Raw genomic sequence first — 23,581 nt, 5'->3', positions numbered from 1 at the left:
CAGTTCTACATATTTTTCTCGTCAAACGTCACATTTTTTACTGATGATCACTTTCTTTAATTCTGGATTATACAGCTTGTATACTTTTGAGTTTGTGCTATAGCCGTTAAAGATACACGTTTTGCCTTTATCATCTAACTTCTTCCATGTACTAATATTTATCGTGCCATTTTATTATGCCTCTATTTTGTTTTTTTTTTTTCATGTGCACCTTCTCCTTTTGTTTAGTTTATCTAATGGCATTTCATATTATCATCTCAAAAATGTTTGCTAGCAAAAAGAAAAAATTAGACAAAAATAATTATAAAATAAATTTTAACTATTTTTTTATTGCTTCTCTAATAATACCATTATCAATTAACGTCGTATAACTCTGCAATCAATTATGAAGGAATCGGTCCTAACTTTTCTTTTAATTTATTAAATTATATTAAATATATATTAAAATTATTTATACATATATAATACATATAAAAATATAAAATTTATATTAAAAATAAATTAAAATATATATATAACTTATTTTAGTACTCACTTGTTATTTTTTTTAATTTAATTGTTATCCCAAAATAAGGTTATTTAAGGAATACCGGGTGACAGAGACTCTCAGCCTCAATAATAGTCAAATCCATCCATCATTCGTTTGCTATGGCTTCTTCTAGCTCTCAACAAAACAAGCATTCTCCTTCTACTTCTACTGTGATTTCTTTCTTTAAGATTATCCTCAAACAAGCTCTTCAAGATGATGACTTTGTAAGCATTTTCTCTCGTCTTCTTCATCTCATCTTTTTCTTTTAATCTGTTTATCTTTTGAGATATTATTTAGTTAACAAAAAGTTTCTCTCTTTATTTCTCTGTATATAATTTTTCTCATTTATAAACATTTTCTTCATAAAACAACACACATGCATGGCTTCTTAGCTGAAAATATAGTAATAGTAAACTCCTTCTTCTTGTTATCTAGATCATTTTTTTATTTACAATAATGTATGCTTAATTATAATTAATTTTGTAGCAGAAGTACATAAAAATAAAAAATACATAAGATGAATGAAAACCTAAAAACATATTTGTTAGATGGTTACATTTTATGTACTCCGTATGTATTCTTACTACAAAATTAATTACGATTAAAAAATGAAAAATGATCTAGGTAACACTTTCACTCATCATAGGACATATTGCGGTGATTTGAAAAATTATCATATTCATCATTTTTTCGTTATGCATGAGTTCTAATTTTGTTATTACTCATTTGGTCCCTACCAATTTTCATGTTGGACAATGCCTTCTTTTAACATTTTTTTATTTCACTCCTAGTCTCTAATTATGCAAATAATGCTGCAAAATAGCCTTTTGAAATTTGAAATTAGTCTCTCCTTTAAAACAGGTGAAAGATTAATCTTTACCTACATACAAAATTTAGGACTAATATGTTTGGACTATTTTACTGCACTATTTATAATTATTAGTGAAGGATGAATTGGGAGTTTACTGTTATTATTATATGAAGATGATAGTCGAAAATCGTTAAATAGTTTGATATATTTGACTAAACTATTTAACATAATACATGTCAACATCTTGGTGAAGACATACTAATGTGTGTCACCTTATTGTTATTATGGTTGCTAACGCCAGATTCATAACACTGCAGAAGTTACCAATAAAGTTCACTGAAAAATATGGTTCTGGCCTATCAAACCCATTGTATCTTAAGCCTCCGGATGGTACTGAATGGAGAGTAGATTGGACTAATCAGGATGGTGAAATTTTGTTTAAAAAGGGTTGGAAAGAGTTTGTTGCATATTACTCTCTTGATCATGGCCATTTGTTATGGTTTGATTATAATATTGGAACTTCTCACATGGAAGTACACATATTTGACATGGGTTGCCTCCAAATAGAGTATCCTGACAATGATCAGATCAAAGAGCAGCTGCCACGCAGAGATCAGCAGTCAGTGAAAAGGCCAGAAGAACAAAAAACTAGACATGTGGATAGCAGTCCCAGCACCCAAAACATGAGACTTAACGAGGGACCGCAGAAGAAAAGATTGAATGAATTGCCAAGAGAAGTCCGGGGCCAACCGACTAAAAAACTGAGAGCACTAGTGTCATCTGCTTCTAAAAGTAGACAATTGGAAAATGACACACAAATCAGGGATGTTGAAAGAAGCCTCAATTCACACGGTATTAAATCCAAAGAGAAAAACCGTGAGATGCTAGTGTCTGTCAATCAAGATTATAATGGTACGTGTCTCATAATTGAATCATCCTTTCCTTTTGTGGATTCAACCGTTGTTGTTTTTGAGTTACAACTTGTAACTGCTTTGTGTACATTACAGTGGTAGTTTCTCATTCTTTTTTTCCTATGTACAAGGCAAAAGGAATAGAAGAAGAAAAGATTCTGAATCTTCTATTAGGCCCTGTCCTGCAAGACCTGAATCTCTGAAAGAAGCTAAGAAGTTTAAATGGGAAAAGCCCACTTTCATCATCAAGATAACGCAACGGTCTCAAACGAGAGCACCATGTGTAAGTATAGGTGAATACATATATCATGTTGAAAATTATGTATCATGTGAACTTGCATGTGCTATTATTCTTTCAAACTTTGTGTCTTATTTCTAACCATGATGACATAAATATGATGTGCTGCAGTACTTTTCAACTAAATTCTTCAGAAAGTATTTTGAAAATAATCCACAAAATGCAAATATAAGGTTTGGAAAGAAGTTGTTCCCTGTTAAGTTGATCTATAGGCCATCATCATGTGTTGCCTTTATCTCTGCTGGTTGGAACCTTTTTGCTCGAGCTAGTCAATTACAAGCCGGAGATGTTTGTTTGTTTAAGCTCATCAATAGAAAGGATCCGGTGTTTGATGTTCATATTTGTCGTCGACAACGCCGCGGTAAGGCAATTGTTTAAGAATTTGTTGTTCTGTAAAAAATTAAGATATTAGTACAACATTGAAAACATAATTAACTTTAAAAATGGAATAGAATTTAGCATTATTCTCATTAAAAAAATTATATTAAAAATTAATTGACCCGTGTTTGATTTGGAGTACATTTTACAAATCTCTAATTCTTCCCTTCCTTAAAACATTTATAGCAGCAGAATTTCAATCTTAAGGAAACTATTGTTAGTTCTGCTAAGAATGCAGTTAGCTTATGAATGCAGTGACTATGTATTTGGTCCTTAATGTAACCACAATTTGTTATATAAACTAATCTTATGCTAAAATTTTTGTTGTCTCCAACCCTATAGATATACTTGTATCCAAAACTCTTCACAAGTAAAATTCATGCTAATTTTTTACAATTCTATTATGTATCAGAGTCACTTTCCAAACCAGTGACTCATGTGATTCAGCTCCCAAAAGAAGTTAAGGAGCTCAACTCACAGAATCCCTCTTTCATGGTTAAGATAAGAGACAGTGATCCAAGAAGATCAAGGCCTGTAAGTTTATTTCAATACATTTCATCGATGACAAAACATAATATGCCATGCAAACTTCTGAGTGCTAGTTTATACTTAGTTTCGCAAATTGTAAGTTTATAACTATTTTTTAACATGGCAATTCAAAAATGGAATGTGATGCAGAACTTATCAGCTATCTTCTACAGAAAGTATTTTAAAAAGAATCAGCAGGATGTAAAATTACAGTTCGGAAAGGAGTCGTGGCCTGCTACGATAATCTACAATCCGACATCGAAAAACAGCTTTATTTCGGCTGGTTGGAGCTCTTTTGCTAGAGCAAGTAAATTAGAAGCTGGAGATGTTTGTGTTTTTGAGCTCATCAATGAAAAAGATCTGTTTGATGTTCATATTTGTAGAGCCCAATGCTAGGCTAATGTATTATAACTTCAGGAACTAAGAGCTCATAATTCTTAAATAAGGTTAATTTCGTGAAGAATGTATCACCTTTTTTTTTTCTTTTCTGTTGAATCAAACTTCTACTGTATCCAATCCTTTTTGGTTTGGACCAGTTATATATATATATATATGTATGAACTAAGTGTTTTAATTTTATTTCTTGTTTTGGGACTTCATGATTGCAATGTTATCTTCTCAAAGTGAAAGACAAGGTTGTGTTTGGTATAAGGATAAAAAAAAGTGAGGTAGAATTTTTCATGGATTTGATTCAAAATTGTAATTTACCTATGAATCTAATCCATGAATGCAGTAAAATAGTATATCATAAAAAAAGATTGAAGATTAATAAAATCTAAAATAATTATAATTAATTTTATGTCTATTATAATTCCAATATTTGTAAGATTTTTTTTTAGAATATAAATATATACTAAATTTGTGCTTTCTATTTTGAGAGAAATTTTTTTTATTTATCAAATAAAATTTATAAAAATTGGAGAGGTTAAGAATTTTTTTAAAATAATTTTTTAGTCTTTTCCACATTTAAGAACCTTATTGATACATTAAAGATAAAACCATTTTTAACTACCACCAGCATTTTAATCCTCTATAATTAAGAGTTCAAACAGAGTTTTTGGTTTATCACTTCTAGTTGCACGGATTGTGTTGTTTTTTCTCACTGTTTTGCGTGTATATATAAGTACGTGCTTATATACTTTATCAAATGATAACTTCATCATCCACCACCTCCTAAATACTCTTCTGTTGCTGTCATCTTCTTTCGCTTTTTCAATTGTCTGTGAACAAGTAGAACATACATGGCTTCCTCTGCCTGTTTCTTCAAGATTGTTCTCAGACAAAACCTTGAAGATGGAAACCTTGTAAGCATTTTCTTCACTTCATATCCTCTTTACTTATAATATTATTTAATGCATGCATTTCTCTTTGTGATTTTTCCCTTGTAAGGGTTTCTTTCATTTATGCTTATTACTAAGACTAGTTTCATACTTTCATTTGAATTGCAGGAGGTACCAAAAACGTTCAGTATGAAACATGGTGACAGTGTTCCAAATCCAGTGTATCTGAAGCCTCGAGATGGCACTGCATGGAAGATAGATTGGTCTGAGTATGATGGTGCGATTCTATTTGAAAATGGTTGGAAAGAATTTGCTTCATATTACTCTTTGGATCATGGCCATTTGCTGTGGTTTGAGTACAATCAAACTTCTAACATTGAAGTAAACATTTTTGACATGACTTGCCTTGAAATAGACTATCCTTCCATGGATCACATCAGCGATGATGATTCGATTGAGATCTTGAATGAACTGCCGCCACGAGGCTGGCCGAGGAAAACAGAGAAAGCAGCACCAAAGACACCATCTCCTTCTACAAGTAAAATGTTCACAAGTTCTGCCAAAACTGAAGTAGTGAAATGGTGCCCTGAAATAGACTATCCTTCGAAGGACCACATTGATGATGACAACATGGTTATGGTTGAGAATGAACCGCCACGAAGAGGCCGAGGGCGGCCGAGAAAAACAGAGAAAGCAGCACCAAAGACACCATCTGCTTGTACAAGTAAAATGTTCACAAGTTCACGAAGAGGCCGAGGCCGGCCGAGGAAGACAGAGAAAGCAGCACCAAAGACACCATCTCCTTGTACAAGCAAAATGTTCACAAGTTCTGCCAAAACTAAAGAAGTGAAATGGTGCCCTGAAATACACTATCCTTCCAAGGACCACATTGATGATGACAACATGGTTAGTGCTCCCACTGAGTTTTAAAAAATTTATATATAGTATATAACCCCCCCCCCCCCCCCCAAAAAAAAAATTAGATAAATTTGACCTCATCTACTTTATTTATTTTTGGTTCACAATATCTATATACAAATAAAAAAATAAGAGATTAAATGGCTTTATTATATTATAAAATATTATATTTATTATTTAATAAAATAATTAAATAAATAATATAAAAAACTAATAATAATAACCTATTTAATTTAAATTATTTTAATTTCTCAAAGGGTTGTTTCGAGTCCATTCTTTTTTCTTTCTGCTCTCTAACTCTCTTTTTTCTGGTTTTAAAATTGTTCAGGTAATCTAAATCTATAATATTGTCATCCGTTTCTTCTCCTAAATATTATCTGTATTTTTATCATATATTAATTTTACTCTATTAACTCTTATTTATCTTTTTATACGATTCAATTTAAGGTCTTCTAGAGAGTTAGTTCATATATATATGTGAAAAAGATTAAACTTTTATGCTCTATTGTATGTTTCTTTTTTTTATTCATGTGATTAATTTTATCACAAAATAAAAAAAAAATTATAACCAAAGCAATATGGTTTCACTGCTACTTTTACCAGAGGTTTTTTTATTGGAAAAGTTTAGGGGCAGCAAACTTTATTGAATTTTGGCCAGCATATAACCAGCAAAGAAAAGTGAGTCATTGGATGAAATCTCACACTAATCTCACACCATTAAAATCATCATTGATGGTTGTTTGATAGCTATAAATCATAAAAGTTGCTTGCCCCCTAGCACTCCTCTTTTTTATTTTGTTTTATAAATTGATTTTAAAATTGTATTTAATTAATGAATTTGATTTTAATTTTAATTTTAATTTTGTGATGTTGAATTATTAACAGATTATTATTTAAATAATTATTTTATTATTTTAATTTATTTGGAAAATAATTTGAAAATTTGTTGGATCCGTCAAGGTTGTGAATGAACCGCCACGAAGAGGCCGAGGCCGGCCGAGGAAAACAGAGAAAGCAGCACCAAACACACCATCTCCTTGTACAAGCAAAATGTTCACAAGTTCTGCCATGACTAGAGTAGTGAAATGGTGCCCTGAAATAGACTATCCTTCACGAAGAGGCCGAGGCCGACCGAGAAAAACAGAGAAAGCAGCACCAAAGACACCATCTTCTTGTACAAGTAAAATGTTCACAAGTTCTGCCAAAGCTAGAGTAGTGAAATGGTGGCGTGAAAAAGACTATCCTTGCAAGGACCACATTAATGATGAACCGCCACGAAGAGGCCGAGGCCGGCCGAGAAAAACAGGGAAAGCAGCACTAAAGACACCATCTGCTTGTACAAGTAAAATGTTCACAAGTTCTGCCAAAACTAGGTGCCCTGAAATAGACTATCCTTCCAAGGACCACATTGATGATGACAACATGGTTAAGGTTGAGAATGAACCGCCACGAAGAGGCCGAGGCCGGCCGAGGAAAAAATTGAAAGCAGCAGCAGAAGTATCATCTCCTTCTACAAGTAAAATATTGATGAGTTCTGTCAAAACTGGAGATGTAGAGAAGGGCCCTGATAAACAAAACTGGATGCAGTGTTGCAAGAATGAAGAAGCTAGTCAATCTGAATGAAGAATGCAGTGTTGCAGTGTTGAAAGCAGCGTACGCATATATTCCTCATAAAATATTTTACATATGGCGTATTGCATTTCATATAACTATGCAATAAATATGTTATTGTTCTTAGGCTGTGTTTAAATTTCGTTCAAATGAATAAAAATTACTGTGTTGTTTGAAGCTTGAACTTAGCTACAAGTAACTTTTATGCAAATTTTTATGGTGTACATGTAAAGTTGTTCAAGAGGCAAGGAAGTTCAAGTCAAATAATCCCTCTTTCTTAACCAAGATAAGGCAAACTCAACTATCTGGATCTTCACCAGTAAGTTGATACATTTATCTCTGTCAGAAACATTTTACGTTTGTTTAAATATGACATAATAAACTTGTACCAATTTACCAATTATTCCAATACAATGAATTAAAAAAAGTTATACACTCATTAAAAGTTATTTACATTGGAATTTTTTATGGAATTACTGCAACTCTGCAAATAATTAGTAACTTTCTAAAAAGTGACAAGTATAATAAATGAGGGAGAATGAGTGAAATAGGATCCAAACCATAAATTGCTTTGAAAATAAGTAGTTGGGCAACTTTTGATTAGGTACTTTGTCCAAATAACATCTTATACTACCGACAATATATAATTCTACATGTATTGTTTCTGCATGGATCACTGATATATTTCTAGTTATGGTAGTAAGGAGATAACACTGCAATGCAACCATTTAGTATGATGAAAACTATGACTCTGTTACAACTCTTGATCCCTGAACATACTCCATTGATCTGCAACACAAGTAAGCAAAGCCATTGGCTAATCATGGCTTCGACGAATATGAACCTTAAGATCTGGACCTTGTCTGTTAATGAGCTCAAAGATACAAACATCTCCGGCTTTTAAGTTATTTTCTTCAAGGAACAAGCGCCAATTAGAGATAAGGGCATTCTTCCTATTTGGATAATAGATCAATGTTGCATGCCACTGCTTCTTTCCAACTCGTAGAATTGCATACTGCTTCGTGTTCTCGAAGTACATTCTGAAGAAACAAACTGGAATATTCTGCAATCATATCAGAATATTTCATCATCATGGTTCACAACAGTCTCAATTTTGCATGACATACAAAGTTTGCACAGAGATAAATGAATCAACTTACTGCTGGTGATCCTGTTTGGTGCTTTTGCTTAATTTTTATGACAAAAGAAGGATTTTTCGACTTGAACTTCTTTGCTTCTCTAATAACTTCTTTATGACAAAAGAAGTATTTATGCATTTTAGCAACAAAGAAAATAAAAAAATTAAACAAAATCAGTAGAATCCAAAAGATGAAAGAATGATGAGATTATGAAACAGACCATCCATATCTGGTCTGGCACGTTGAATTATTGGCAGCTTAAGATCTGCTGTCTCTTCAGATTGACCATCTTTTTCATTCTCGACATGCAGCTTCAAGTTTTGTGTATTGGGATTTTTATCTATATCTTTAGCTTTGATGGCACTTTTCATTGTTTTGCTTGTAGAAGCACGTGATTGCTTTGGTTCTGCTATCACTTTTTTCTTCGGCCGGCCTCGGCCCCTTCGTGGCGGCGGTTCATCCAAAATCTCAACCGAGTTGTCATCACCGATTCGGCCATTGGAAGGATAATCAATTTCGAGGGCACTCATGTCGAATATGTTTACTTTGATGTTAGAAGTTCCGTTGTACTCAAACCACAACACATGACCATTCTCCAAAGTGTAAAATGTAGCAAACTCTTTCCAACCCTTTCCAAACAAAATCTCACCATCACGATTAGTCCAATCTATTCTCCATTCAGTGCCATCTGGAGGCTGGAGTTTCACTGGATTTGGCATATCACCACCATATTTCCTACTGAACTTGTTTGGTATTTTCTGCAATGCCAATGAAACTGTTGTTGGTAACCATACTTAGCAAAACTCACAATCATAACATAAAATTGGCCAGATAAACAAAAATTGATTCGACTCACTCTATTTGTATCACTCAACCTCTTAACAACCTTTTAAGAATTAGGGGTGAACGCGGATCGGATCGGATCAGATATGGCTAAAATTTTGATCCGATCCGCACTAAAATCATCGGATCGGATCGGATCCAATCTCCTTTTTTAACTTGGATCCGCTCCGCAATATATCCACATAACACAAAATATTTTTAAAAGCTTATTTTTATTAAAAAATATCAATAAAATTCATTTTTTCTATTTTTTTAAATATGTTTACTCTTAAAATAATATTAAACATACATTTTTTAAATAATAAATTAAAATAATACAACATATATGATAATTATTAGTTGAAATAAAATATATAAAAAATATTTATTTATTTATTTATTTCTTTATTTTTGCGATACGCGGATATGCGAATATCTACACAAAATTCACAATCCGATCCAATTAGTGTGTGGATCTGATCCAATCCGATCCTCTATATTCACAATTTTCGAATCAGATTCGGATAAATACAGCAGATATGCGGATCGGATCCGATTCATGAACGTCCTTACTAAGAATTATCCTTCCCTAACAGCAGCTTTGTTGATTCAGTTACTACTCTAACTAACTAACTTACTAACAATCAAAAATTCAAAACTAAAAAAACATAAATATTGAGGAGCATATTATGCTGGTAAGAAAAGAAACCATGCATATGTGTGGTTGTTACCTCACATGGAAAATATGACAAAAATAGTGAAACACAAGAAGTATACATAAAAAAATTTTGTATGTGTAAAATAAAAACAGTGAAAGATAAAAAGAGGATAGAAGGGAAAGAAAATTCTCACAAGATATCTATCATCAAGATTTTTTCTGAGAACAATCTTAAAGAAACGGATCATAGTAGAAAGAGAATTCTTGTTTCTTTGAAAGTTAGAGGAATCCATAGTTATGGATATTCTTCTTATTCACAAAGAATCAATGTATATCTTAAATAAGAAGACAACATATTAAAAAGAACAAAATAAAGTTCTTTTTCATAAATTTCAGGCATAATTTTTGGATTTTATATTTAATTTAAATAAGAACAAAATTAAATTCCCTATTACGTGCCTGAATTTCATACCGAATTTTATTTTTTTAATTTTTTACATTTTAAGTAATTTGAACAAAAAAAGATAAAAATCAAAATAAGATCTTTTGAATGTGTCTAAATTTCATACATAATTCCTAAGTTTTATAACTATAATAAAATATTTTTTAGATATCACTTTTGATGTATACAGTAATTAAACTCATTTAAAGTAATACTCGTATGTGGTATCGGTAACAAAAATCTGTATTATTTTCGTAATCCATTAAACCTATTAAATAAAGTTAGATGATGTTTATTTTTTTGGAAGCTAGAAAAAGTTATAGCCAAGAATGATTTTCTTGTTTACAACTTAGATTTCAGAATAATTTGCACATTTAATTTAGACAAAAAATTGAAAAAAAAAAACAAAATAAAGTTTCTGTTATGTGCCTAAATTTCATATTGAGTTCAATTTTTTTATTTCTACTTTTTAAGTAATTTGAATAAAAAATAATAAAAATTAAAATAAAATTTGTTGAATGTGCCTGAATTTCAGATATAATTCTTGAATTCTATAACTCTAATAAAATATTTTTTATGTATATTTTTTACCTCTACAATAACTAAACTCAATTAAAATTAAAATTTGTATTAAATATTATTTTTTTAAGTGATGCTGGTTTGATATCTGTAAGAGAGACCGTATCATTTTCATAATTCATTAAACCTATTAAATAAACCTAGATGATGATTTTTTATTTTGAAATTAGAAAAAGTCATAGCCATGAATTTGTTCACAAAAAATAAGTGGATATCTTAAATAAGAAGACAACATATAAAAAAAATAAAATAAAGTTCTTTTTATACGCATAGATTCAGTCATAATTTTGAGATTTTACATTTAATTTGAATAAAAGATTGAAAAGAACAAAATTAAGTTTCCTATTATGTGCTGAGTTTCATTTTTTCTATTTTTACATTTTAAGTAATATGAACAAAAAAGGATAAGAATCAAAATAAGATTCTTTGAATGTGCCTAAATTTTATACATAATTCTTACGTTTTATAACTCTAATAAAATATTTTTTAGATATCACTTTTGACCTATATAATAACTAAACTCATTCAAAATTAAAACTTGCATGAGAAATCATTTTTAAAGTGATACTAATACGTGATATCAGTAACGAAAAATTGTATCATTTTCGTAATCAGTTAAATATATTAAGGCTCAGTTTAGGTAAATAGTTTAATTAAACTCTTTTTAAAAAAATAACTTAAACAATAAATAGTTATATTAAAAATAGCTTATAAATAAGTTATTTTGTATTTGAATTTTTAGTTTTAAAAGTATTTATTTTATAGAAATGTGATAAAAAATAGTAATATTATGAGAAAAGTTATTTTTTAACTTCTCTATAAACTCCTAAATAGTTTCTTAGAAAGCTGCAATTTAATTTTGACACTTACATTAGACATTAATACTATTTTTCATAAGTCAAAAATTAAAAAAATACTTTTAAAGTTTTGCAAATGGGTCCTAAATAAAGTTAGATAATGCTTGTTTTTTTTTGAAAACTAGAAAAAGTCATAGCCAAGAATAATTTTCTTGTTAAGAGAGAATAAGTGAATATCTCTAATAAGTAGACAACATATAAAAAAGAACAAAATAAGGTCTTTGTACGCGCCTAGATTTCAGGCATAATTTTTGAATCTCACATTTAATTTAAACAAAAAATTAAAAAAAGAACAAAATAAAGTTTCTGTTATGTCCCTAAATTTCATATTGAGTCCCATTTTTTTTTACTTTTTAAGTAATTTGAATAAAAAATGATAAAAATTAAAATAAGATTGTTGAATGTGCCTAAATTTCAGATATAATTTTTGAATTTTATAACTCTAATAAAATATTTTTTATGTATCATTTTTTATTTCTACAGTAACTAAACTCAATTAAAATTAAAACTTGTATTAAATATTAATTTTTTAAGTGATACTGGTTTGGTATCTGTAAGAGAGACCGTATCATTTTCATAATTCATTAAACCTATTAAATAAACTTAGATGATGATTGTTTTTTTTTTTTTTCGAAACTAGAACAAATCATAGCCATGAATATTCTTCTTGTTCACAAAAAATCAGTGAATATCTTAAATAAGAAGACAACATATAAAAAAGAACAAAATAAAGTTCTTTCTATGCGCATAGATTTTACTCATTATTTCGAGATTTTACATTTAATTTAAATAAAAGATTGAAAATAACAAAATTAAGTTTCCTATTATGTGTTGAGTTTCATTTTTTTCTATTTTTACATTTTAAATAATTTGAACAAAAAAGGATAAGAATCAAAATAAGATTCTTTGAATGTGCCTAAATTTTATACATAATTCTTAAGTTTTATAACTCTAATGAAATATTTTTTAGATATCACTTTTGACCTATATAATAACTAAACTCATTTAAAATTAAAACTTGCATGAAAAATTATTTTTAAAGTGATACTGATATGTGATATCAGTAACGAAAAATTGTATCATTTCGTAATCGGTTAAACCTATTAAGGCTCGGTTTAGATAAATAGCTTAATTAAACTCCTTTTAAAAAAATAACTTAAACAATAAATAGTTATATTAAAAGTAGCTTATAAATAAGTTATTTTGTATTTGGATTCTTAGTTTTAAAAGTGCTTATTTTATAGAAATGTGATAAAAAATAGTAGTATTATGAGAGAAGTTATTTTTTTAACTTCTCTATAAGCTCCTAAATAGCTTCTTAAAAATCTGCAATTTGGTTTTGAAACTTGTACCAGACATTAATGTTACTACTTTTCATAAGTTAAAAGTTCAAAAAAATTACTTTTAAAGTTTGCGAAATGGCCCTAAATAAAGTTAGATGATGCTTGTTTTTTTTGGAAGCTAGAAAAAAGTCACAGCCAAGAATAATTTTCTTGTTAAGAGAGAATAAGTAAATATTTCTAATAAGTAGACAACATATAAAAAGGAACAAAATAAAGACTTTGTACGATCCTAGATTTCAAGCAAAATTTTTGAATTTCACATTTAATTTAAACAAAAAATAAAAAAGAATAAAATAAATTTTATGTTATGTGCCTAAATTTCATATTGAGTCCCACCTTTTCCTATTTCTAATTTTTAAGTAATTTAAATAAAAAATAATAAAAATCAAAATAAGATTAGTTAATTTCAGAAATAATTCTTGAATTCTATAACTCTAATAAAATATTTTTTAGGTATCACTTTCAACTTATTCAATAACTAAACTTATCTAATATTAAAACTTGTATTGAATATCATTTTTTAAGTGATACTGATACAGTATCAATAACGAGAGATCGTATCATTTTCATAATTCATTAAACTTATTAAATAAAGCTAGATAATGTTTATTTATTTATTTATTTATTTATTTGAAGTTAGAGAAAGCCATAGCCATGAATGTTCTTCTTGTTTACAAAGAATTAGGGACATCTCTAATAAGAAGACAATATATGAATAAAAACAAAATAAGATTCCTTCTATACGCATAGATTTCAGGTATAATTTTTGGATTTTACATTTAATTTAGATAAAATTAAAAAAGAATAAAATAAGATTTTTTGTTATGTATCTAAATTTCATACCGAATTTTACTTTTTTTTTTCTATTTCTACTTTTTAATAATTTGGACAGAAGGTAAAAAAAAAAAACAAAATAAGATTTGCTGAATGTGCCTAAATTTCAGATAAATAGTGGATATCTCTAATAAAAAAACAACATATAAAAAAAATAAAATAAAATTCCCTTTATGCACATTGATTTAAGGTATAATTTATGAAAAATATTTAATTTAGACAAAAAAAATAAATAAAATAAAATAAGGTTCCCTTTTATATATGTGTCTAAATTTTATATTGAGTCTCATTTTTTTTTAATTTTTACTTTTTAAGTAATAAATGATAAAAATTAAAATAAAATTATTTAAATGTGTCTAAATTTTATATATAATTCTTGAGTTCCATAATTTTAATGAAATATTTTTTTGGTATCATTTTTTACCTGTACAATAACTAAACTAATTTAAAATTAAAACTTGCATTAGAAATTATTTTTGAAGTGATAAGGATATGTGGTATCAGTAGCAAGAAACCATATCATTTTCTTAAGGTTTAATTACTCTGTTGGTCCCTATAATTTCGTGAAATTTTTAACTAGGTCCCTATACTTTTCTTCCTTTTAATTGAGTCCTTGCACTAATTTTTTTTTTACTTAGGTTTCTACACTTTTTTTTTCTTTTTATTTGGATCTCTGCACCAATTTTTTTAGTTAGGTTCCTGTACAATTAATAAGCCAATTACTACTAAGAGGGATCTAATTAAAAAAAAATTAGTGCAGGAATTCAATTAAAAGAAAAAAAAAATATAGGGACCTAATTAAAAATTTTTGCAAAACTATAAGGACCAATAGAGTAATTAAACCTTTTCTTAATCCATTAAACCTATTAAATAAAGGGGGTCTTTTTATGCGCTAAATTTCAGACATAATTTCTAAATTTCACATTTAATTTAGATAAAAAAAATTGAAAAAGAACAAAATAAGGTTCTTAGTATGCCCATAGATTTCAGACACAATTTTTTAAAACATTTAATTTAGACAAAAAATTAAAAAAAAATTTCTTTGTTATGTGCCTAAATTTTATTTTGAGTCCCATTTTTTTCTATTTCTACCTTTAAGTAATAAATGATAAAAATTAAAATAAGATTCTTGAAATATAACTAAATTCTATACATAATTCGTGATTTCCATAATATTAATAAAATATTTTTTAAATATCACTTTTGACCAGTGCAGTAACTAAACTCATTTAAAATTAAAATTTACATTGGAAATCATTTTTGAACTAATACTGATATGTGGTATCAGTAATGAGAAATCATATCATTTTCTTAATCCATTAAACCTATTAAATAAAGAAAGTCATTCTATGCGCTAGATTTCAGATATAATTTCTAAATTTCACATTTAATTTACACAAAAAAAACTTGTTCTAAATTGTCGGTTAATTATTTTTCTTGTGCAGTGTTATTTACTTATTCCAAAGCATGTATGTCTCACTTTTCAATTTTTTAGTTAGTTTCCCATATTCCCATCATATGGCTCATTATTTTTACAATTCCGCTAGAAAATCAACATGGGTATAGCCAACAAATATTTTTGAACTACACTCTATACTCATTAATTGTCATTAATTGATGATTATTTAAATTTAAATTTTTAAAGGATATAAAATTAATGATTATTAATTACATCTTCTTACTCTAATTTACCTTTTACTATTTATCAAGCAAATCCTAATTTCTCTTTCTAAAAAAAATGTCCAAACTCTAAAAAAAATAATAAAATATAAGATAAAGAATTATCCAAATCCTAAGAAAAAATATACAAAACACAAAAAAAAAATCATTCAAAATTAATAAAAAAATCATCCAAATCCTAAAGGAAAAAACATACAAAACATAAGAAAAAAATCATCCAAAACTAATAAAAAAAATTCTCCAAATCGTAAATAAAAAAAATGCATTAGCTAAAAAAACGCATCCACTTAGTATATAAAAAAAATTCACACAAGACTAACCAAATACAATTCACTTGCATGGAAAAAAAACGAAACATCCTCTCCCCCCCCCCACGTACCTTGGAAACAGATTGAATTGCAACCTCACACTCAAATGTTCATTGCTTTCCATTGAATTATTATCACTCACATCAACAAACGGGCTATTCAATCTTCGTTCCGAAATTGATTGGTCCATAGACGAATGCTCTCTATCGGAAGCCGTACACTGCGACGTCGACTTTTTTGCGTACAACAGCTCGGCGGGAAGAACTCTCTAATTACCGCGAACGACTTCGGTCAAAGATGCAGCCGCGTGGTGGTCCTTGCGGCGAAAGGTGATCAAGCAATGAACAACAATGGCATCCCGATGACGAACGGTAACGCTAATAGCGGCAAGAACAGCAGAGCACGGCGGAGGTGGGGATTCAGTGGTCAAGAAAGTTAATGTTAAATTAGATGCACATGGTCCACACAGATACAGACAAAAAAAAAATAATTTAAACAGATATGAAACCAAAACTAACAAACTTTTTCGTCCTTTTCCCGGGCTAAAGTTAAATCACCATGAATTGCAATAACGTAAATGAACTACCTACTCCACAATCTCTGGGATGCTATCATCGCACCAAAGCTTTCTCACCATGGTTAATCACTCATATCATCAACAAAATCTATCTATAATACAACATGCAACAACGATAACCCCTCGAAAAATGAACAACTCCACCTACTTACCTTAGATGGTTAGGATCTTGCGTTGATGATGTTAGACGTTTTCCTTGTGACAAGCACGCGGTTGGTTTCCTCGGATCGGATGTTCAGCAGCTCGGCAATGACGTCGCCCACGCGAGTAGAACGGTTCGAATGCTCCTTTTGGGGGTGATCGCTCATCTGCCTTCAGCTCTGATCGGAGGCGGAGCGCGGACGGACTCCAGGTCGGTGACAGCGGGATGTTCAGTAGCCACTCTCCTTCGGTTCTGATCAGAGGCGGAGCACAGACGGCCTCAGTGGCGGTCACGGCGGGGTCTTCTCGACGGCCACGGTGGGTTTCCTGTTCGCCTTCCGTGGTTGACGATCGCGGCGCTGATGGGTCTTCCTGGTCAAGGTTCTCTGCAACAATTGCAAGGGTTTTGGATAAGAAGTGGAACGGCCTCAACCTACTGTATTAGGATTTTGGGAAAAAAATGTAATTACTTAAAATTGTGTGGTATGGTTAACTGAACAGCCAGAATAGATCAGGGTTATTAATGGGTTAATTTACTCTATTAAACTTAATTGGGGCCTTCTAAACGGTCCATTGTAGCCATTGTAGACATATTTCATTGTCTCCCTAGCGTTACCCTTTATATTATTATCTCATTAAATATGTTTATGTTTGTAAAGTTTTTTAGATTAGTATTTAAGCGATTGAGTTCTAATATTTTTTATGTTAAAATTACAAATTATAATTAAAGAACATTGTTATATGATTAATCAAATTTATTATTTTTAATTAATACTTAATCAAAAAAAATATTTTATATTAAATTCTAAATTTTAAATTAAAATCCTAAATTTTACATTGTTCGAAGAACGGATGAAAAATGATTTAAAACGAAAAAGTTATGTGCGTCGAAAATTCAGAGTTTAAAATACAAATTATGCAGATTTCAGATTTAGCCAAATTTTTGGCCAAATAACCTTGCATGCGTAAACATACCCCTTTATATGCATTGGGTAGATTCGGTTTGGTACCTATGTGTACGCATACATGTGCATGCATACGCATAGTACCCAGAAAATGGTTTTTCGCGTACGCATACATGGGCTACGCATGCATTCAATTCTGTCCAGCGTACATGCGTACGCGGACAAGTGCATGCATACACATCTTGGCCCAAAAGAGGTCAATGCATACGCATACCCATATTTTTAACAAACAATTATCTTATTTTTCTAAAGCCAATTTGACTTCCTAAACTTCTGTTTTGACACTGTTAGTTCTAAATTTGGATAGTAAGCTTAGTAATAAAATGGAGTTAGGAAATTAAGAAAATTTGGGAATGAAGTAAAGGTTGAAAATGATGAGATTGGAGATGATTGTGTGTGGCCGGAATGGTCGAGATGTGTGTGTGGCCAGAATGGTCGAGATGGCAAGGTTTGGGTGCGATCCTGCTTTCGTGATAACTTGAAAATGTGTTCAAATGGCAAGGTTGGGGATGGAGGATTCCCTCTCTTGTCGTGATGTGGATGTGAAAAAGGTGGAAAGGCATTCTCCTTCGTATTGTTTCTCCCACATTCTTCTCTGGTTGCAAGGTGGAAAGGTACATTCTTTCGATGTGGAAAGGCACTCTCCTTCGTGAAACCTCCAGGAGAAGGTAGAAAGGCACTCTCCTTCCTTTATGATCCTCTTGGAGATGTGAAACCTAGAGACAAATGTCTGGATTAGCTACCAGATGTTTCGGGTTCTGACAAAGTAACCGACGCGTGAGCTCACAGTCAGTAGGATAGACATCCATCATATGCATTTGTATGATTTTGTCTGATTGTGCATTAATTGGGTTTGTCTAAATTATTATAATATGCTAACTGTTATACTTGCTATTTGTATTACTTGCATCCTACTTGTGTGTGCTATTATTTGTTTGTTTGTCCTTGTAACTTCACCGGAGATGGAAGAATGGAGGGAAGGCAGAGAGATTTAGGGTTTTAGCTGAGTTTCAGCTAGATTTATAAGGAAATTGGCTGAGTTTAGAAAGCTAGATTTATGGTTTCTGCTTTATTTCTATAAACTTTATCTGAGTGTCGGCGTTCTAGGATTGCCTCTGGCATTCTCAAGACCTTATATATTATGTGCATGGCACCTTTACCATGCTGAGAACCCCCGGTTCTCATTCCATACAATATTATTATTTTTCAGATGCAGGGCAAGAGGCACCTCGCTAGGCGTCTGGACTTCTGAAGCGTAGTGTTTTTCTGGATTTCATTTTGATATATAGTTTATGTATATATGTACTTAACTTTCTCTCCGAACAACTTGTTTATTTTGCTTCTCTTAGAGGCTTATGGAGAGCTAGGGCCTTGTCTATGTATTTTGGGTTTTGGGATATATGTATATATGTATGTAAATATTCTCCGGCCAACTTTGGTTTCGCAGGCTGATTTAGGAGCTTGTTATTTTATATCATTGACCCTCTACTCCTACTTTCTGTTTTTTTTATACTTATGAAATCTAGTATTCTTCGCACGCACGTTATCTCGATTATGAGTGTTGCGTTTTTTTTTTAAATTTTATTTTTTGCGATTTTTGTTTCATCCATTTTTCAAGGCTCCTCGTATATTATATTCTTTCTGCTATTATCTATATATATTTTATTTTAGAGGTCGTAATACCATACCACCTCTGTTTTAAAGCCTAAGCGTAAAGCTCTGTGTGGTAGGGTGTTATAATATGAATAATAACTACTAACTAAAACATGCAAACAAGTAAATATAATACGATATATATATATATATATATATATATATATATTGTTTTTGTCCCTAACATTTGGAGTAAGTCCTATTTGTATCCCTAACATTTAAATCGTCCTATTTGTATCCCTAACATTTATAAAAGTGATTCAACATTATCCTGCCGTCAATTACACATCATGAGCTTTAGTTGGAGTTCTAAAAAGCTCTTCTTGAAGTTAGAATACAAATATCTGGGTCAGAACCGATTGATCCACTCCGGATAATAACTCATTAAAAGTTGAAACTAATCCCTGCAACATTTACATAATTCACTTTTTTTAGGGACATAATTGAACTTAAACACAAATTTTGGGTATAATATTATAATCGAACACATTCAAGTGAGACCTAATTGAGAATGAATACATCCAAACGAGAATAACTAAAAAATATAATCTGATCTATTAGTATAATTGACAGCAGGATAACATTAAATCACTTTTATAAACGTTAGGGATACAAATAGGATGATTTGAACGTTAGAGACACAAATAGGATTTACCCAAATGTTGGGAACAAAAACGATACTTTACTCATATATATACTTTTTTAATTATTATTGTGCGGATCTACGGATCGGATACGCGGATGCAGAATTGATATCCGCAATCTGATCCGCAAAGAGTGTGGATCGGATCCGATCCGATCCGATCCGATCTGATCAAACTGCGGATCAGATCATATCTGCAATTTATGGATCAGATGCGGATATTTACCTCAAATTTGCAAATACGATCCGATCCATGAACGCCTCTAGTGGTGGAGGATGGTGTGAAGGTTGTAGTAGGCTTAGAGAAGGGGGGTTGAATCTATGCCTTTCTTTTGAGTTACTAAAATGACCCTTTAAAGAAAACTTTCAATTCTGATTCTGTTTGAACTCATCAGCGGAAATTTTATGAGTCAATTTATTTTTGTCTCATAAATATCAGAAAACAGAACATAGCAGTGAAGAGAGAAGCTAACACCAACATGTATCCTAGTTTGGTTGCCATGTGCTATGCAACCAACGTCCAGTCTCCTCCACAATAATGGAAGAATTTCCACTACAATTAAAAGTATTACATACACCAATTCCACAGGATTGATACAATCCTTTCACACTCAAGTTCTAACCTAACTTGACATTGGCTATGCTAATACCTAACTCTTCACTCTTAGTGCTAACCCAACTAAGAAAGGGGTACCTCACTGGTACAGGATACAAGACACAAACTTACCTAAAGAAATCTGAAAATAACTATAGGCTTTTCTCTCAAGTGTATCACTCTGCCTTTTTTCACTCATGGCTTTTTCTTGAGCTCTCTCAATATGCCTTTTCACTCAAGAAATTACAGAAAGATAAACATTGAAAAGTACATTACAATATGTAAAACATGAAGGAGATTGACTTCATTAACAACATCTTTGCTATATGATAAACCAGACTTGCACGTCTCTGATTTTGTTCTTCAATATTGGACGAATGCTTCTTTGAAAGAAAGCATTATCCAAGTAAATGAACTTCTTCAAGGAACTCTTCACAGAACAAAACCTCAATAACACTGGTTATCTCTCCTTGCTTTCTGAATGAACAGCAAACCTCTTTTATCTCCTTGCATATTGCTGGGTTCTTCTTCCTAGGTCAACTTCTTGAGCAATGTGCTTCACTAACCCAGCCGTTCATTTTCTCCCATTTTTACTCAAATTAGGGACTTTGCTTCTGACCTTCTCTTGTTGACCGAAAGCCATAGAAAAGCATAAAACAGATATCCTCAATGGTAAACCCAGATCTTGGCCATTGAGAAGCTACTTGGTCTCCAAGACTCACTTGTGACTGTAGATACACAGTAGTGGAAGCAGAAATCAACTTTTCCATGATTCCCATATTTCGGACTAGCAGAGAGTTAGGAAGAGGAGAAGAAGCTGAGGTGCATGTATAAGAAAATGGTTTACCTTTAACCTTTGCTTAAGCTTGATATGGTTTGATTTTTCTGATTTGACCTCAACCTTTCTTTTCTAACCTTCTCTTTCTTTCTTCTTCTGTGAGTAGCTTAGGGAAGAAGCTCTCTCTCTCACTTCTGTGATTTCTGATCAAAAGGGAACATATGAACGTTGCTTTTGGGTGAGAGCAATTTGGAGATCTTTGAATGAGAGAGGCAATCGGGCTTGGATCGGATTTTTTTTCATTCAGCCCGTTGCTTTCTATGCTTTGTTTCTTTTGGGCTTCGCTTGCATTTTAGCCCACCATATTTGTTTCTTATGTTCATCCTCTTGGGCTACTGCAATAATAAGTTTTGGCCTCCAACATTTTATAAATAATTATCAACATATAATTATTAACAATCAGCACTAATTATTTACTTTGCCCAATAAAATAATGTTTGTCATCATCAATTATATTAGTTAATTTCTTAACTCAACAATCTCTCCCTTGATGACAAACATACTTTAAATAATGATCAAAAGGAAATTAATTTGAGTAAGCTTTAGGAACTCCCTTTGATTTTTGTCATTTGCTTTTATGTTGCTCCCCCTTTCCTTTTCAAGAGTAGCTCCCCCTGGATTTATGCTCTTCTTTTCTCTCCTATTTGTATTTACTTATTTAGAACCAAATAAATGCTAAATACTTAGCCAAAGATGCAGCAAACAGTGACAGGTTTAAGTATTTTTACAATCTCATCAAACAGAGCATTAAGATATTAGGAACAGGAACAAAACATCAACATCTCATAAAAGTAAGTTTCAAAACTCATGCCAAAAAATTCACAGCAGTAGAAAACCATTGTGGCATCATCAATCAAAAATCACAGTAATTTAGTAGCAGCAGTTAAATTCAAAAAAAATTACAACATTCACTAAATTCATTGCATGCACTGCTCATGCCAAATATCATGCCATATATACTCCCCTTTTGTCATCAAGGGCGGACAATAAGCAAGATCAATGAAAACAGCACCTTAAACCCTGCAAGAAAGTGTCAGAGCACAATCCAAAATATCAAATAAATTAAACTGAAAACAGCAGTAGTTATGGTTATACAGTTATGCAGAAATAACAAACATAAGTCCCAAAGTATTAAAAGAGACAGTTTTTATGAGACAAAAACAGGAGTAGTCAGCAGCAGCTTGATGAGACAATCCTAGGCATTAGAACCATTTTTCTCCGAGTCAACTTCTTCATCAGCATCAGTGGCAGGGTCTTCATCCTTTTGTAGGTTGTCAATGAATGTAATGAACACAGCCACTCTATCTCTTGACTTCCGGAGGAAATTCTCATATTTGCTTGCAAGTCTCCTTTGTTCCTTGCTCATGGAAATCATGTGATTTGATTGTGAGACAAACTCCTGGACTACATCTTTGACAACATTCAGCAGAGCAAATTTTTGTCCAGTAGAGATGGAAGTACCCTCGGTGGAAGAAGGAGGAGATTCCTCAGGAATAAAGTCATCATCATCATCTAAGACCACTCTCTCTGAACGAGTAGGTCCTTTTTGCTGTTTCACTAAACCACCCCCTTTTAGATATGAATGTTTGTTTTCATATTCCTTATTGGACAAGTCAACACCAAAGAGCTCAAAAACACAAGTTAGAAATATGCCATAGGGTAGAGCTTTGTCTTTCTCACTTCTAACAGAATCAAACATGTATCTAACCATTAAATAAGCAAAAGAAATCTCTGTTTTTGTGATCAGGACATATAAAACAAGTGTATCAGTGTAAGAAACCCTTTGATATGAACCTCTTTGAGGAAATATTATGTGGTTGACAATTCGGTGCAACTGAACACGTTCATATCCTAGGGCTTTGTGAGTGGGTGTGATTCCATCAATTAAAGAAACATGTTCACAAATGTGAGCCAATGCATCATTGTAAGAAATATCAACACCTTCATCCCACTTAACTGAAGTATAAGCACAAGGCCCAACATCAGTATACTTCAATGCATCACTAATTGTTTCATTATTCAAGACAATGTCTCGGCCTTTAACATAAGAGTGAACAGTCCCTTCATGATATGTCAGATTTGCATAAAACTCTTGAACCAACAGAGGATAAACATGCTTTTTGATTTTAAAGAGATGATTCCAATCCAAAAATTTCAGATTTTTAACAAAAGGAAAACCTTTCTTTTTCAAAGTTGGTAAGTCAGCAAGAAAAGAGGGACACAGGGTACGGTACTTAATAACT

General features: G+C 31.3%; 3 protein-coding genes across 4 annotated transcripts; 2 read left to right on the top strand and 1 right to left on the bottom strand.

Annotated features, from left to right (window-relative positions):
* Nucleotides 1-594: 594 nt before the first annotated feature.
* On the top strand, nt 595-4,034 carry LOC112782910 (B3 domain-containing transcription factor VRN1). The gene is made up of 6 exons (XM_025825581.3): nt 595-753; nt 1,658-2,252; nt 2,383-2,534; nt 2,661-2,910; nt 3,340-3,461; nt 3,606-4,034. The coding sequence occupies exons 1-6, from the start codon at nt 649-651 to the stop codon at nt 3,849-3,851; spliced, it is 1,470 nt and encodes a 489-aa protein (XP_025681366.1). The 5' UTR covers nt 595-648; the 3' UTR covers nt 3,852-4,034.
* Nucleotides 4,035-4,460: 426 nt separating this feature from the next.
* On the top strand, nt 4,461-7,441 carry LOC112782911 (uncharacterized). Of its 2 annotated transcripts, XM_025825583.3 has the most exons (4): nt 4,461-4,759; nt 4,904-5,012; nt 5,151-5,641; nt 6,614-7,441. In XM_025825583.3, exons 1-4 carry the CDS (start codon nt 4,697-4,699, stop codon nt 7,274-7,276), a joined length of 1,326 nt encoding a protein of 441 aa, XP_025681368.1. In that variant the 5' UTR covers nt 4,461-4,696; the 3' UTR covers nt 7,277-7,441. The 2 variants fall into 2 exon arrangements, with proteins under 2 accessions (XP_025681368.1, XP_025681367.1); XM_025825582.3 differs by having other exon boundaries at nt 4,464-4,759; nt 4,904-5,641.
* Nucleotides 7,442-8,081: 640 nt separating this feature from the next.
* LOC112782912 (B3 domain-containing transcription factor VRN1-like) lies at nt 8,082-21,279 on the bottom strand. Its single transcript, XM_072231281.1, has 4 exons — nt 21,120-21,279; nt 8,624-9,178; nt 8,425-8,513; nt 8,082-8,327 (listed from the first exon to the last, which is right to left on the bottom strand). Exons 1-4 carry the CDS (start codon nt 21,277-21,279, stop codon nt 8,082-8,084), a joined length of 1,050 nt encoding a protein of 349 aa, XP_072087382.1.
* Between the last annotated feature and the right edge of the window lie 2,302 nt (nt 21,280-23,581).

The sequence above is a fragment of the Arachis hypogaea genome, chromosome 20 (genome assembly GCF_003086295.3).
Source record: "Arachis hypogaea cultivar Tifrunner chromosome 20, arahy.Tifrunner.gnm2.J5K5, whole genome shotgun sequence".
Lineage (NCBI taxonomy): Eukaryota > Viridiplantae > Streptophyta > Magnoliopsida > Fabales > Fabaceae > Arachis > Arachis hypogaea.
This window is presented reverse-complemented; position numbering and strand designations above follow the sequence as displayed.

What these genes read in the sequence shown, in the direction of transcription:
- LOC112782910 (XM_025825581.3), top strand. Translation starts at nt 649, where the DNA reads ATGGCTTCTTCTAGCTCTCAACAAAACAAGCATTCTCCTTCTACTTCT. An exon ending in TGTCAATCAAGATTATAATG is followed by an intron (nt 2,253 to 2,382) that starts GTACGTGTCTCA and finishes CCTATGTACAAG; the next exon opens with GCAAAAGGAATAGAAGAAGA. An exon ending in TTGTCGTCGACAACGCCGCG is followed by an intron (nt 2,911 to 3,339) that starts GTAAGGCAATTG and finishes ATTATGTATCAG; the next exon opens with AGTCACTTTCCAAACCAGTG.
- LOC112782911 (XM_025825582.3), top strand. Translation starts at nt 4,697, where the DNA reads ATGGCTTCCTCTGCCTGTTTCTTCAAGATTGTTCTCAGACAAAACCTT. An exon ending in ACCTTGAAGATGGAAACCTT is followed by an intron (nt 4,760 to 4,903) that starts GTAAGCATTTTC and finishes TTTGAATTGCAG; the next exon opens with GAGGTACCAAAAACGTTCAG. An exon ending in ACATTGATGATGACAACATG is followed by an intron (nt 5,642 to 6,613) that starts GTTAGTGCTCCC and finishes GGATCCGTCAAG; the next exon opens with GTTGTGAATGAACCGCCACG.
- LOC112782912 (XM_072231281.1), bottom strand. Translation starts at nt 21,279, where the DNA reads ATGGGAATCATGGAAAAGTTGATTTCTGCTTCCACTACTGTGTATCTA. An exon ending in TGCCAGACCAGATATGGATG is followed by an intron (nt 8,514 to 8,623) that starts GTCTGTTTCATA and finishes TTTGTCATAAAG; the next exon opens with AAGTTATTAGAGAAGCAAAG. An exon ending in ACCAAACAGGATCACCAGCA is followed by an intron (nt 8,328 to 8,424) that starts GTAAGTTGATTC and finishes ATATGATTGCAG; the next exon opens with AATATTCCAGTTTGTTTCTT.